Here is a 13,775-nt window from a genome sequence, read left to right as displayed (position 1 = left end):
CTGTGTATTTGTTATAATCCCTCCAAGAAACTTCACTGTGGCCCATGTTCCGAGATTAGTTATCCAGTTTTTAGACTACACAATTATTGATCTTTTTGTAAGGATCACAAAATATTTGTTAGTTTTAAGGTTTGTTTTACTTTCATCACTAGTCATTCTGTATAATCAGTGTGCTTTTTTTTTTATAAATTGATATAGTACATTGGCTTGGTTCCGAGGATATTTCTATTTTACATAAAAGTTTAATGATTTCTGTTTAGTTCTGACTGTCTATCACTAGCTCTTAAGCTGCTCTTGTATGACTAAATACTGGGATTTGACCACCATTCTTATAGTGCAATAAAAAACTGCAGATTGCTTTTTATGACAGTGGTAGATCAAGGCTCTTCACATGGTGGACCTCAAGCAACACTTCATGGTAGGTCAAGACTCTTCGTGTGGTGGATATTAAACTACATTTCATGGTAGATCAAGGTTCTTCATGTGGTGGATCTCAAGCTACACTTCATGGTAGACCAACACACTTGATGGATATCAAACTACAAAGTAAAACTACACTTGGTGATAGATCAGTTAACTTGACATGAATGATATCAACCTAATAACTATTGCTACAGTTTATGAAAGACCAAGACACTCTCTGAATTTATGACAAATTAAAATTGGTATGTTTTAACATAATTTGTGATAGACGTCATAATAGATATCGACATCAAATGAAGGTGTTGGATGGCCCTATGACTAAGTTTTGAATTTCAGAGCTGGCAAACCTGGTTAGAATCTGTGCAATATCATATAATATTTTCTACACTTTAAGATGTGATTTGTTAAAAGAGCAGCTCAAGAGTTGGCAGTAGGTGATGAAGACTAGCCACCTTTCACTGCCAAATTAGGGACGGTTAGCGCAAATAGTCCTCGTGAAATTCAAACCAAACTTTAAGCTGTGGAATATTTATAAGAGTAATATTCGTTCCCTTAGCATGAGTAGCAAAGTGTTGCTGACTAGATAGATGCCTTATCCCTTGTCAGCAGTTCAAAACGGGGGACGACGGCAGATAAATCGCTTCAGTAGCTTTACAAATCTTGTATCAGTGAGTCGTGTCGTCTGGTAATGCATTTTCAAAGTAAATGTGTAAAATAATAATAATAATCCACAGAAGCCGACTGAATGACTAACGCAGTGCAGGCAGTATGTTGAACACTATAGGGATATTTAATATAGAAATTACAAGGAATAGTTTGTGTACGAACACCTTATTACTTATCTCTTCTTGATATTTATCCTTTTGTGTGCATTCAGATAGTTGTCAAGATATAAAAGTATTGTTACCGAGAGCAGTAATATCCAAAGATTCCAAATATCCCAAAAGACCCATGAAAATGCCATATGTGCACCTCCATTCTGTGTTGATATGGCAATGGTCACATTAATAAACAGTTTGTTTGTTTTGAATTTTGTGGAAGGCAACTCAAGAACTATCTGCGCTAGCCGCCCCTAATTTAGCAATGTAAGACTAGAGGGAAGGCAGCTAGTCATCACCACCCACCGCCAACTCTTGGGCTACTTCTTTACCAACGAACAGTGGGATTGAGCGTAACATTATAACGCCCCCACCGCTGAAAGGGCGAGCATGTTTGGTGCGACGGGAATTCGAACCCACGGATTACGAGTCGAAAGCCTTAACCCACCTCGCCATGCCGGGCCTAATAAAACAGAAAATACCAGTTAAATTAGGGATTCCAAAAACAAAAGCACTGTGAAAGACACTAACTTGCAAGTTTTATTAACGGTCAGTGACAGAAACAATAAAAAATAGCCTAGCGTTTGGAAATACGGCAAAAAAAACACGTTATTTAAAAAAAAAGAAAACGATTAATTGTGTTTGTTAATATTATACTGGACTTAGCGGCCAAAATGTTGTGTTAGGAAGCATACAGTGATTTTGTGCTTTAAGCATCATAATGTTGACGCTTATTTTATAAACTAAATCACTAACTTAACATTTCTTGAAATTCTGGTCGAAACTCAAGTGTAAACATTTTATGTCAGTGCTACGTTAAACCATGAAGATCGTGAGAAATAGAAAGACTGGTAAGAATATCTGTTTCTTAATGTTATATTAATCGTTTATTAAATTTTTACGAGAAAATGAAATACAGACAATACTACCCAAAACGTTATGTATTTTCAACATTTATTTACAGAACAGTTCTTAAAAGGGCGCCGCAACCCATGAAGCGTCACACATTGGACTTTGAGCGATCATTCTGAGCAAAACAATTATGTTTTTCAAAAATAATATTAATAAAAGCGTTTGCATTCGGGTCGGTCATAAATCTCATCGGGGGAGAGGCATAAGTTACGACGAGGACTGAAGATTGTACCTGTCTCGCACTGGAGTTCGTAAGGTGTCATGGCAACACACCAGTAATACTTCGTGCAGTCGGACTCGTGCTTGAAAAAATTGGTCTGACCGTCACAGTTGACGGTGCCGGGCGCTGCTGTGGGTCTGCCTGTAGCTTGGGGTCTTCCTGTGATTCTGTGTGATTCTGATGACGTAGGAGTCATGGTGCTAGACTGCGTCGAACCAGTTGTTGAAGTAGATTGTGTTGAAGAACTAGTTGAAGGTGTTGTTGTTGTTGTTGTTGTGGTGGTGGTGGTGGAGGTAGTTGTAGTAGAGCTTGATGGCGACCACTGTGGCCACCAGGTTGACTTGGGCTTAGGTGTGGTAGTTATGGTAGGATCTGGTGTTGAAACCATGTAATCTTTCATTTTATTGTTCATTACTTTTAGAAGTCCATGTTTCTCTCCACATGCTCCATTAAAGTCATCCATGTCGATAGCCCAAATCATTGCCCCTCCATATCCTTGTTGTCTAATATAATCCATCTACAAAATAACGTAGAAAGTATTAATAGATACATACACTTCTGTTATTTCTCAAAGAGATATGAATATTTTACAGTTAACTTGTAAAAATGATCCGGTTGGATACGTACTTGTTTTACTTTTGATAAAATTAGAGGGAAACAACTGAGCGACATGTAATTTGTCTATCGGTATAAGTTCATTTGAAGTGAACAAGACTACAGGTAAAGGACTATAAGTTTGTACAATGTGGCTAGAACTTACTTTTGTAAAGTGCAACAGATGACCCTGTGCTAATTACTCAGTTGATGAACAAACTGAATCTATACACTCTTCGATTTAGATTGGGGAAAATTAATAACACATTACTTGTCATTTTATCATTGAAACACGTCACACAACAACAAAAAATGATAATATTTTACCTTTATGTAAACGAATTAACACACAACCTAACTATGGATTATTTTTCTTATGCAGACAGAAACAAGTTTAAACAATTCTTTAAGAGTTTACAATATAATTTATTATTTTACTAGAAACTAAATTTGTGAAAATCTGACCTAGAAATATGCATAAAATACACAGTTCTATCAACTGAGGAATACATTTTAGTGGATAAAATCTTAAAATCCAGTTATTTATATGTATTCGCATCATGGACAAGTTTTAGATTTCCTACATAATTTCTACAATGATTGAAATACGAGTTCAGAAAAGTAGGCAAAAACTAACTTTGATTCCAATACTTTCTTCATCTTCATAACCAATCCACTGATCGTCATAATACGCATATGGACACTTTCCAATATCATCGAATTCTTTAGTCCATTCTTTATCTTGAATATGTTCACAAATCTATAAGAATGAAGCAATAACAACACAAAAATAAGAAATTCTCCTCCTACTAGCAAAACGTACAACGAATATAAAGTAGAGCCTATATATTAAAGATGGCTGTGTGTATTATATAAAGAAAGGTATATGCATTTAAAAACTTAAGTTCGAAAACCATTTGCTTCGGACACTTAGTCCCATTATAACATTGCAAATTCGTATTGTGCGGCCTTTGATCTTATTCACTTGACCTTTTTTTTTATATAATTAGTGTACGAGGTCATGCTAATAGAAAGTTAATTGCACTTTGTAACAACACGTTCTAGTCATGTACTGCCCTTAGAACTACTATTTCCATATTCAGTTTGATGGCCACTATTATATACCATTGCCTAACACAACATTTACCTTGGTGACAAATTTTGCGAAGGTCAATCTTTGACTACCATCATAACACAGACTTTCCACTGCCATTTGAATGTGAGTGTTAAATTATTGTTTATTATCTTGTGGTTTCAGGGCCCATCGCTGCCCTCAGCTTTCATTTGTACGATTTCTAAAGACTTTCTTCACGAAAACGCCGTGTCCTTTGATTCTACTCAGTTTAACAATCTCGCTTTATGAATGTGTCGTTTTGGAAAAGCTTTCTATATTTATTCAGCCAATAATAATCATAATTTACTTTGCCATTATACTCTGAACCAAATATCTAGGTATGGAACAGTTGCTTGTGGCGTCACAGATCGTCACTTTATTGGCACGTGTAAACTGTTCTTGCAACGTGTAATTAATTTGCTATTTGCACAGTTTTCTTCATTTGTAAACAAAGTGATGATTTGGAGAAAAATGTCATAATTCGTTAGAGAGTTTTGTTATGGTAGAGAGTCACCTTTAAAGTCATAAGTACACGATCTTCAGTGACTATTTGGTAGAGTTGAAGTACTCAAACTCAATAAGTTTGAGTTAATTACTAAATGCATACACATAAGACTAATTTCAGTCGATCAAAATAAGCCCGGCATGGTCAGGTGGTTCAGGCACTCGACTCGTAATCCGACGGTCTTGATGTACTTTTTTAAACAACGAACAGTGGGAATGACTGTCACTTTATAATGTCCCCATGGTTGAAAGGGAGAGCATGTTTGTTGTGACTGGAATTCAAAATTGAGATCCTCAGATTACGAATCGAGCATCCTAACCACTTGGTTTGTTTGTTTTTGAATTTCACGCAAAGTTACACAAGGACTATATGCGCTACTCGTCCCTAATTTTGCAGTGTAAGACTAGAGGGAAGTCAATTAGCCATCACTACCCTGCAGATAGCAAATAAAATAAAATTGACTTAAATTATGGTTTCTCTGTTTCTTCTCAATTCTACTATTCTATCACGCAACCATTTTAATAATAACTTGTTCAATCCGCAGTCAGCGTTGTGTCTGCGGATTTACAACACTAAAATCTGGGTTTTGATACCCGTGGTGGACAGAGAACAAATAGTCCATCGTGTAAATTTGTGCTTAATTGCAAAAAACAAACAAATTTAATAACTATATTGTTTAATATATATACTTATTTTAATAGATTATCATAAACTAAGATTTCATAAGTTTCAGGTAATCAAATTTATAAGTTAAAACATACACAAATTAACATAATCCAAAAAATGTATTATTTGTTTAAGATAAAGAAAGGCCTAAAGATGAAAATACATTTTCAAAAAAATAAAAATTAAATATATATCATGATATTTTTTTATGTAAATAAAACTAAGTTTTTGTTTTTATTTTAATGTAAAATAGTTTTCAACAGTTTTAGTTTCCTACTTGCATTGTAATTATATAACAAAGATCCAAAACTATACCTCATAATAAGCTAGAAATCCGCTGGCATTTGTGTATGGTCCAGGTAAACCGCCTCCTTCCCATTTCTTAACAGGGGCTCGAAGTTTTGTGTTATCCTTGCTGCCTAGTGTATAGGTTCGGCCGTAGAAGGGAACACCAACTATTAGTTTATGTTTAGGGGCTCCTAGTTCCACCCACAAATTCAAGCCGTCATTCTATGAAGATAACATAATCTCTTTGTTACTGCAGGGATATACTTGTTTTAGTGCTTTAACTAAACTGTTAGAATTATAAATTTCTGAACATTTTGTAGTTTAATGAGTTTGTAGTTTTCGTGAGAAATGTAAAACAGATACTCTAGTGTCGAATTTTATAGATTAGTAATGTCAAATAATGGAACAATACGAATAGATAGACAAATAATCATATTTTGTCTAATATTTTCTTTCCAAAAAGAAAAAAAAAACACTTTTTATAGGCTTACCACATTCAATTTTTCGTACGCCCATTGATCAAAATGTCTTTTGAAAAGGGGACTGTGGACATCAGCAAAACCTGCCCAATTACCTCTCAGGTCATATGTCATGACATTGATCCAGTCTAACAATCTTCGAAGATAAAAGATCAATTTTTTATTAAGTTAGCTCATTTCTTTAAAAAAATATGAAAGATTTGTGCTACAGCTACAACAGCTCATGTAACTTTATTTTGTAGGCCCGTTACGTATTATTGTCTAGCTTTTGTAAGTTGTTATAAATGTATTTCGTTAAAAAATAATAAAACAGTTATTTATGTATAAAAAAAATGAAGCTTGCCAAAAACCTGCTTTAACATACTTTCCTAATTCTGCAACTTCATAGCCTTCTTGAAGACGAAATTTAGCTACTGGCACCGCTGCCGTCAGCAGAAGTTTGTGAGGCTCGAAAGCATGACGTAGTTCCTGTACAGAGAAATCAGAACGAAGACTACTAATTTGTATGACGCTTTGACCAGTAACGAGGAATAATAGGTTAACATCGTAATAATAACTGTACTGTGAGAAAGAAGAAAAAAATAAGTTAAGTTACTTTTAGAAGTGACAAATAGATGGCACTTGAAACCGTAGAAGTGATGGTTTAGTTTTCATTTATTTTCTTCGCCAAAATGTGAATTTCAGTGAAAGAAAAAATGACGTTAAGACCTAATTTATTCTCTAATCATAGGAGACTAACTTCGCTGAATTTACAGCTCATGAGTGCTGCTTAGAAGAGCGAAGAAAATAAATGAAGTAGACCTCATACAGTGGTAGAAAGTAAGGAGTTTCTTTAGTTTTTATGATAAATACAAGCATATAAGTAACTCTTAACGGATTGGTTGTTAATCCATCATGTAAAGAAAATATATAGGCTTAAAATACCAGTTTCAAAACAACCCGATCACTTTCGAATAGTGAACATTTCCTCATCAAGGACAAACTAGACCACTTACTAACATGAATATGCGGACATTTACGCTGAGATTTAACTTGAGAACTCTGTAAAATAGATCAATATAAAGAAAACGACCTCAACAGTGTAATAAATACCGTATAGTTTTTCATGAATGTGTCTAAATCCATCGTTCTTGACCTAGGAGTCAGTGACCATTCTGATGGGACTTGTTATGGAGAAGATTGAGTTTCCTCATTATAGTTCGACAAAAAGGGAAAAACACAACACACTGGATTAAATGAAAGTAATGTTTTATTTGAAATATTCTCTAACTTACATACTTAGTTATGCCTGCTGCATTTATACATTAAAAGGTTAGCTTCTGCGAATAAACTTATTGGAGCATGGAGATCTGTGAGACTATCTGTGGTTCGTGAAAGGATCCATGACATGATGGAATGTGAGAACCGTTGCTCTAATCTCCTTAAAACGTTTTGAACAGTTCTCATGTTTAATACTTTCTAAGCAGTTTTCTGTTCATACTTTCCCATTTTTTGGCAAATTTTATTTAACTACTGACTGTACAAAGTGTCCCAAAAGTCTGGTCCTATAGAATAATGAGATACCGGGGACAACACGTCGTGTAAATCATGTGAAACTTTGGGCCAACTGTTTGGTACATCTCATGTAAACGTTTTCTATTACTGTTAGAAAATACCCGAAAATATTTCTTTTTTTACTTAGAAACAAATACTTACTTTTACAAGGTCTAAAAAATTTTCTTTGTCTGTAAATTTCCCTCCCCGATCAAAAGCTCCAGGATACTCCCAATCCAAGTCAAATCCATCGAATCCAAACTTCAATACCCAGTCTACTACGCTTTTGACGAATGCGTCTCGTCTTTCTTTATTGGTCACCATTTCGGAGTACTTCTTTCCCCCTTCTGCCCAGCCTCCCACGGCTAACAAGAGTCGGAGGTTTGGGTATTTCACTCGTAACCCAGTGAATCGACTGTAACCACCTTTAGAAAAATAAAACAGCAATCCTTCTTAATTTTCCGATAAAGTAGAATGCAGTTGTAAATCTACCAGTTTTAACCACAAATTTATCCAATAGTTAATACCAGCATTACTTCTTAGTTTTAACTTATTAAACTGTTCAGGATTGGTCACTATATACAATGTTTTACGTGATCGAAATTTAAACGTTTAAAGAAGTGTTATTGAACTGAGAATTTCTAGTAAATTAAAGTGGTAATTTAAACGAAGAATAAAATAAAAGCAGACAAAACATCTGATGTCGATGTAACTTTTACCTTTTTCTATGTCGTATTCTGGATCGATACTCATCAGCTCCCAAGTAGTGTTGCTCAAACCAACAAAAGAGTAAATGATGTCCGTACACAAGTGTCCAGGAATGTCTTCGATGTCGTAAGACATCGGTTCCGGTCTGTAATTTGCCCATGCGCTGAAGTAGCACACAATCTTTCCTGGCTCATTTCCGAGTCTGTCACTGTAAAGCGCTACATCTATGAAAACAATGTGTAAAAGTAATCCTATTTTACTACTTTATATATTTCCTTCATGTCAACATTTCGAAATGCCTTGTTATGGTAATGCGATAATACGGACGTTGCTCGTATTTGGAGTTATTGAGTAAAAAAAAAAGTAAACCAATGAAAATTAAATAGCAATCTAATTCAGTAAATGTTGCTAAGCGTATATTTAGTGAACAAATAAAAATTTATGTGCGTTTAATCATTTCACTGAAAACGATAAACAGCTCTCTATCATCAGTCTTGTATAATACATTAAAATATATATATCTTTATTTTAACTTATATAAATTATCCTCTTTATAAGTTAGTTTAGTTCCTAGATACGACAATTAAGTAAAATTCATAAAAAATAGAGATTATAATGCACTCTTACCGTGTGGACGAATGTTTATTGGTTCCGCTCCCCAGGCAAGTGGGAAGAGCCACAAAAATAAAGTTATTTTCCACATTTTGATAAGGCCAGACCACTAGCTAAATTAAACAAGTGTTTATTTGTATTCCTTTTAAGAAGAAAAAAAGTAAAACACATTCATAAGTATTATATAGGTTACCCGTTTCATTACAGAGGTACAAAGTAGTATTCAGTAAAGAAATTAAAAAAAGTCTTAAAATTGTATTATTAGTGGGACCTGGCATGGTCAAGCGCGTAAGGCGTGCGACTCGTAATCCGAAGGTAGCGGGTTCGAATCCCCGTCCCACCAAAAGTGCTTGTCCTTTCAGCCGTGAGAGCGTTAAAATGTGACGATCAATCCCACTATTCGTTCGTAATAGAATAGCCTAAGAGTTGGGGATGGGTGGTGATGACTAGCTGCCTTCCCTCTAGTCTTACACTGCTAAATTAGGGACGGCTAGCACAGATAGCCCTCGAGTAGCTTTGTGCTAAATTCCAAAGAAACCAAAGTATTATGAGTAAACCTATACAGAACTACTTAGCAAAATTGGTTGGTAATTATGCAAGGGTTAGCGAAATACATTAACAATCCTTAAAATACTATTCAACTTAATGAAACAGTGAAGTATGTTTATTTGGAAACGTACAAGTATAATACAAAATACACAATTTTTAATTTGTTACTGCGGGCATCTTTTATTTCAGCTTTGCATTTCAAGTTCAATTAGATCTTTAGGCCGTAGTTAACGATTGTTTGTTTTGGAATTTCGCACAAAGCTACTCGAGGGCTGTCTGTGCTAGCCGTCCCTAATTTAGCAGTGTAAGACTAGAGGGAAGGCAGCTAGTCATTACCACCCACCGCCAACTCTTGGGCTACTCTTTTACCAACGAAAAGTTGGATTGACCGTCACATTATAACGCCCCCACGGCTGGGAGGGCGAACATGTTTAGCGCGACGCGGGCGCGAACCCGCGACCCTCGGATTACGAGTCGCGCGCTTGGCCATGCCGGGCCCCGTAGTTAACAATAACTAAATATATTCTAAAATAAATACTTATTCAAAATTTATTTATGTCTGTATATACTAAGCAGAAATAGAATGAATTAACAAATCTAGTTTTGTCTTTTTACATGTTCAAAAATTTACCTATTTTAAATCTATTTATGCTTACGACTCGTATAGTACAAAACTCAGTTTTACCTAATAAACTTTCTTTAACATACAAATTATAATTATTTATATGATAAGCTTGCCAATCACAGTGTGGAACTAAATTGATAAGATCATAGATTATTTGACAAAAGTGAAATTATTTTTCTAACAGCGACACAAATTGTACTGATTAAACTTGTTAAAATATTATTTGTAATAAACTGGTGCACTGAAATTTGAATATATCCTACTAATACATGACAACCTTCTGCAATATTATTCGAAAACTATTTATTCCTTAAGGTTCTAACCATATTAATAATACTTACATTTTAATACAGTTTTACTGAAACAAATAAACTATTTAACTTATAAAGCTAATTTCAAACATTTTGAAAAATAGAGTTAAGTGTGTAGTGGAAAAACAAACAAGAATCCAAATTCTTCGGCATTTCATACAAATGTTAGCATTTGAAGGATGCACAAAAAATGTCCTAAATTATTAAATTAAAGACGACAATCCTTGTACAACTAATTTATAAGTTTTTTTCTTAATTTCAAACATTTGTCACATGTGGTAAACATTTACAGTTGGTACGGCTACGTTGTTTTCGGTTAGAATGGTGAAAATACGTAAGAGTTTAATATCTTATGCACCAATCGTGCAAAATCATAGGACTTTACACGTTAAATATTAAGTAACCTTTCTTCTGTAACTTACAAATGGTTCTTTTACTGCAAAACCGAGTGAACTTTTTTTTTTCAAATGGCTCGGTGAATTTGTAAGCAACATAATTTAGGTTTGTCTCTTTTAGTTTGCACATGTTTTGCTTACATTCGCAAATTATATTGTACCTACATCTTTTGAAACGCCCCACCAGTGGCACAGCGCCATGTCTGCGGACTTACTACACCAAAATTAAGGATGGCTAGTGTAGATAGCACTTCGCCCCCGCTAGTACAGCGGTATGTCTTCGGATTTACAACGCTAAAATCAGGGGTTCGATTCCCCTCGGTGGGCTCAGCAGATAGCCCGATGTGGCTTTGCTGTAAGAAAACACACAAGATAGCACTTTGCGCGAAATTGAACAAACGCACAATCGTATTACTCAGACACTCCAACTTATCCTCATTCAAATAATACTATTGTTCTATAGCTTTATCTAGCCGTAAGAATAATCAGTGTGCAAAAATTTCAAAAGGCATCAAAGAAGAATACAAGTAAAATCACTTTGAAATGGATATTTTTTTAAGTATGAAGTGGTTTTGCAAATCTTGCAGCTCTGGTAAATATATGTAAATATTAGTTATCAAAACATTTAATTTACGTTATCAGAGGATATCACCTGTGAAATGTCCGGTTCAAAATATACATCTCATAGCCGCTGAAGTTATGAAAATGGCACCCAGTAATCTTACAAGCACTATATTTGATAGCGATTAAATTTATATTTTGTTCAACTCTGACAAAGGATGATGACACCTAAGAAGGATAAAATGTCCTTTACAATTTTTTATCAACGTATATTAACAGTTTCTAAAGTGAACTCAGAATAAGTTAAGTAAAATAAATCTACAAATGAAATCCTATCACTCATAAAAAAAAATCATTAAATACTAGCCAGGTAACAAGCATCTCTAGAATTCACCGAAATAAGCATTTTGTCTATCTAAAGCAGTTGGATAAAATATTAAATCAGTAAATATCTGACTTACATCAGTGGGGAGTCAGAAGACAACTTTGGCAAATCTGATTTCGGTTACTTTTCTAACGAATTGGTGATATTAGTAACTTTGATACACCACTACAGTGAGTTCAATGATTGTTGTTCAGAAAAATCAACTTACCTCTCCAACAACAAAACACTTGCGATCTCTCCTTTACCTTCTGACCTACTGGTTTTCTGGTTTACTCTACCTCTTCTATTACGAGCTGATTCTTCAATTAGTGCCTTGAACCACGATTTATAGTTCAAGCTACTTTTACTTGACGCAACATTGTTTGATGGATTTGGAGACCTTGAACATCATTAAATCCCCCGAAGATACACTTTTTTATGCAAGCAGCAGGTTTGGTGCCCTTTAGTACCATCCTTAACTCTTGGGTCATTGTTCTTTGAGATTTCCTTGAACTCATTCTTGGAGACAGAGACCGGTCATATAATCTTGATAACGAAACACCAATCCAAGCAATGTGCCATTGAAAACTTCTACGATGCTTTAGTCACAGAAAGTATTTTAACATTTTACTAGAGTATTATCATAATGTTTTTAAGAGTTATCATATCATTTACTTTTCATGAACTGGTTATTATCTCTAACTGATTGAAGGTTATCTTCTTATGGAGAACGTTACAGTTCGAAAACAAACTGTTCATTTCATTCTTTCTTCACGAGTGCTGAATCTGTATGTCAGAAATGTTCCACAAATTTTTAAAACTTGACAAAAATCACAAAATTTTGACAAAATTTTATATTTTGAAAATTATAGTCTTGTTTACTGAAAATCTAGAGAACCTTCAAGGTACTTCCAATCGATGTAAAGAACTTAATTATTGTACTTCGTCATGTTTTACACGCAGTTGTTATAAAAAGAAACTATGGTTTAAACATTTAAAAACGTTAAATTGCGGAGAAATATATCAAATGTGATTATCAAACTTAGTAACATTTATGAAATACTAAATATCTGCCATAATAATTGCAATGAGCATAAATACATTTTAGAATGGGCAGGGAATATGTATTATTTTATATTATTATATGCATAGTTATATTTCTCTTGATATCCATTAGATGGCGCGTTGTATTTATCTCTACACTCTTTCGATATGCTGAGAACTCTAACAATTTGCTTGTTTGTTTGTTTGTCTTTATGTACAAAGCTTCACAAAAGGCTACCTGTGCTCTGCCCACCACGGGTATCGAAACCCGGTTTCTAGCAGTGTAAGTCGGCAAACATATTATTATGCCACTGGGGAACCGAGTCCTTACAAAACAAGTAAAACATATAAACATGTATAAACATTTATATTAGTTAAAAATTAAAACCAAATGAATCAATAATTTTTCACAAAACGTTTAAAAATAAGATGTATCGCCATGTTTAATCTAAAATTTTATTATTTTTGTTTTATTATTTGGGATCATGTCTAGAATTCTATTGATATCTTGACTGCAGTGTTTTTGTTTGTTTTTAATTAACCACAAAGCGGGCTATTCGTGTTCTGCCCATCTCAGCTATCGAAACCAGGTTTCTAAGGTTATAAGTTCGCAGACACACAGCTGTGCCATTGGGTAACAAGTTACAATTATGTAATGCTAACGACGGTTGTCTGTTTGTTTATTTTAAAGCAAAGCCACATTAGGCTATCTGTTATGTCCACTGCAGGGAATCTAACCCCGGATTCTAGAGCTTTAACTCCATAAACTTACCATTGTCGTAACGGGGAGGAACAAATGCTGAAAATTTAATAGGAACAGATTTTTTTTACCCCATTCAACGACTTGTGAGTAGTGTAGATTAAAAGTCCAACAAACCTAGAGAGTGATATAAAATAAATGGTGAAAATAATGATAGAGAAGGTACCAATGGGAGGGAAACGAAAATTCCTCGAACCGTTGTAAATCTGTGAACATATATATACACAGCAATATTTGCTGCGACATTCTGCAATTTTCATTCTCACTAATCCTTTCGAACACTTATCATCTCGA

At 34.5% G+C, this 13,775-nt stretch overlaps 1 protein-coding gene across 2 annotated transcripts; it reads right to left on the bottom strand.

Annotated features, from left to right (window-relative positions):
- Positions 1-2,178: 2,178 nt before the first annotated feature.
- Positions 2,179-12,065, bottom strand: LOC143246424 (endochitinase-like). 2 transcript variants are annotated; one of them, XM_076493108.1, is made up of 9 exons: positions 11,907-12,065; positions 8,888-8,985; positions 8,272-8,484; positions 7,715-7,977; positions 6,384-6,487; positions 6,032-6,155; positions 5,568-5,762; positions 3,605-3,727; positions 2,179-2,890 (listed from the first exon to the last, which is right to left on the bottom strand). In XM_076493108.1, exons 2-9 carry the CDS (start codon positions 8,961-8,963, stop codon positions 2,303-2,305), a joined length of 1,686 nt encoding a protein of 561 aa, XP_076349223.1. In that variant the 5' UTR covers positions 8,964-8,985; positions 11,907-12,065; the 3' UTR covers positions 2,179-2,302. The 2 variants fall into 2 exon arrangements, with proteins under 2 accessions (XP_076349223.1, XP_076349224.1); XM_076493109.1 differs by having other exon boundaries at positions 8,888-9,014; positions 11,907-12,020.
- Between the last annotated feature and the right edge of the window lie 1,710 nt (positions 12,066-13,775).

This window comes from Tachypleus tridentatus, chromosome 3 (genome assembly GCF_004210375.1).
Source record: "Tachypleus tridentatus isolate NWPU-2018 chromosome 3, ASM421037v1, whole genome shotgun sequence".
Taxonomy (NCBI): Eukaryota; Metazoa; Arthropoda; class Merostomata; order Xiphosura; family Limulidae; genus Tachypleus; species Tachypleus tridentatus.
Note: the sequence above shows the minus strand (reverse complement) of the source record. Positions and strands in the feature narration are given on the sequence as shown.

Bases quoted from the DNA above. Each gene is read 5' to 3' on its own strand.
- LOC143246424 (XM_076493108.1), bottom strand. From the start codon at position 8,963: ATGTGGAAAATAACTTTATTTTTGTGGCTCTTCCCACTTGCCTGGGGA. The intron at 8,485-8,887 runs GTAAGAGTGCAT...TTGTTTTCATAG, and splicing joins AATAAACATTCGTCCACACG to ATGTAGCGCTTTACAGTGAC. The intron at 3,728-5,567 runs GTATAGTTTTGG...TCATTCTTATAG, and splicing joins GATTTCTAGCTTATTATGAG to ATTTGTGAACATATTCAAGA.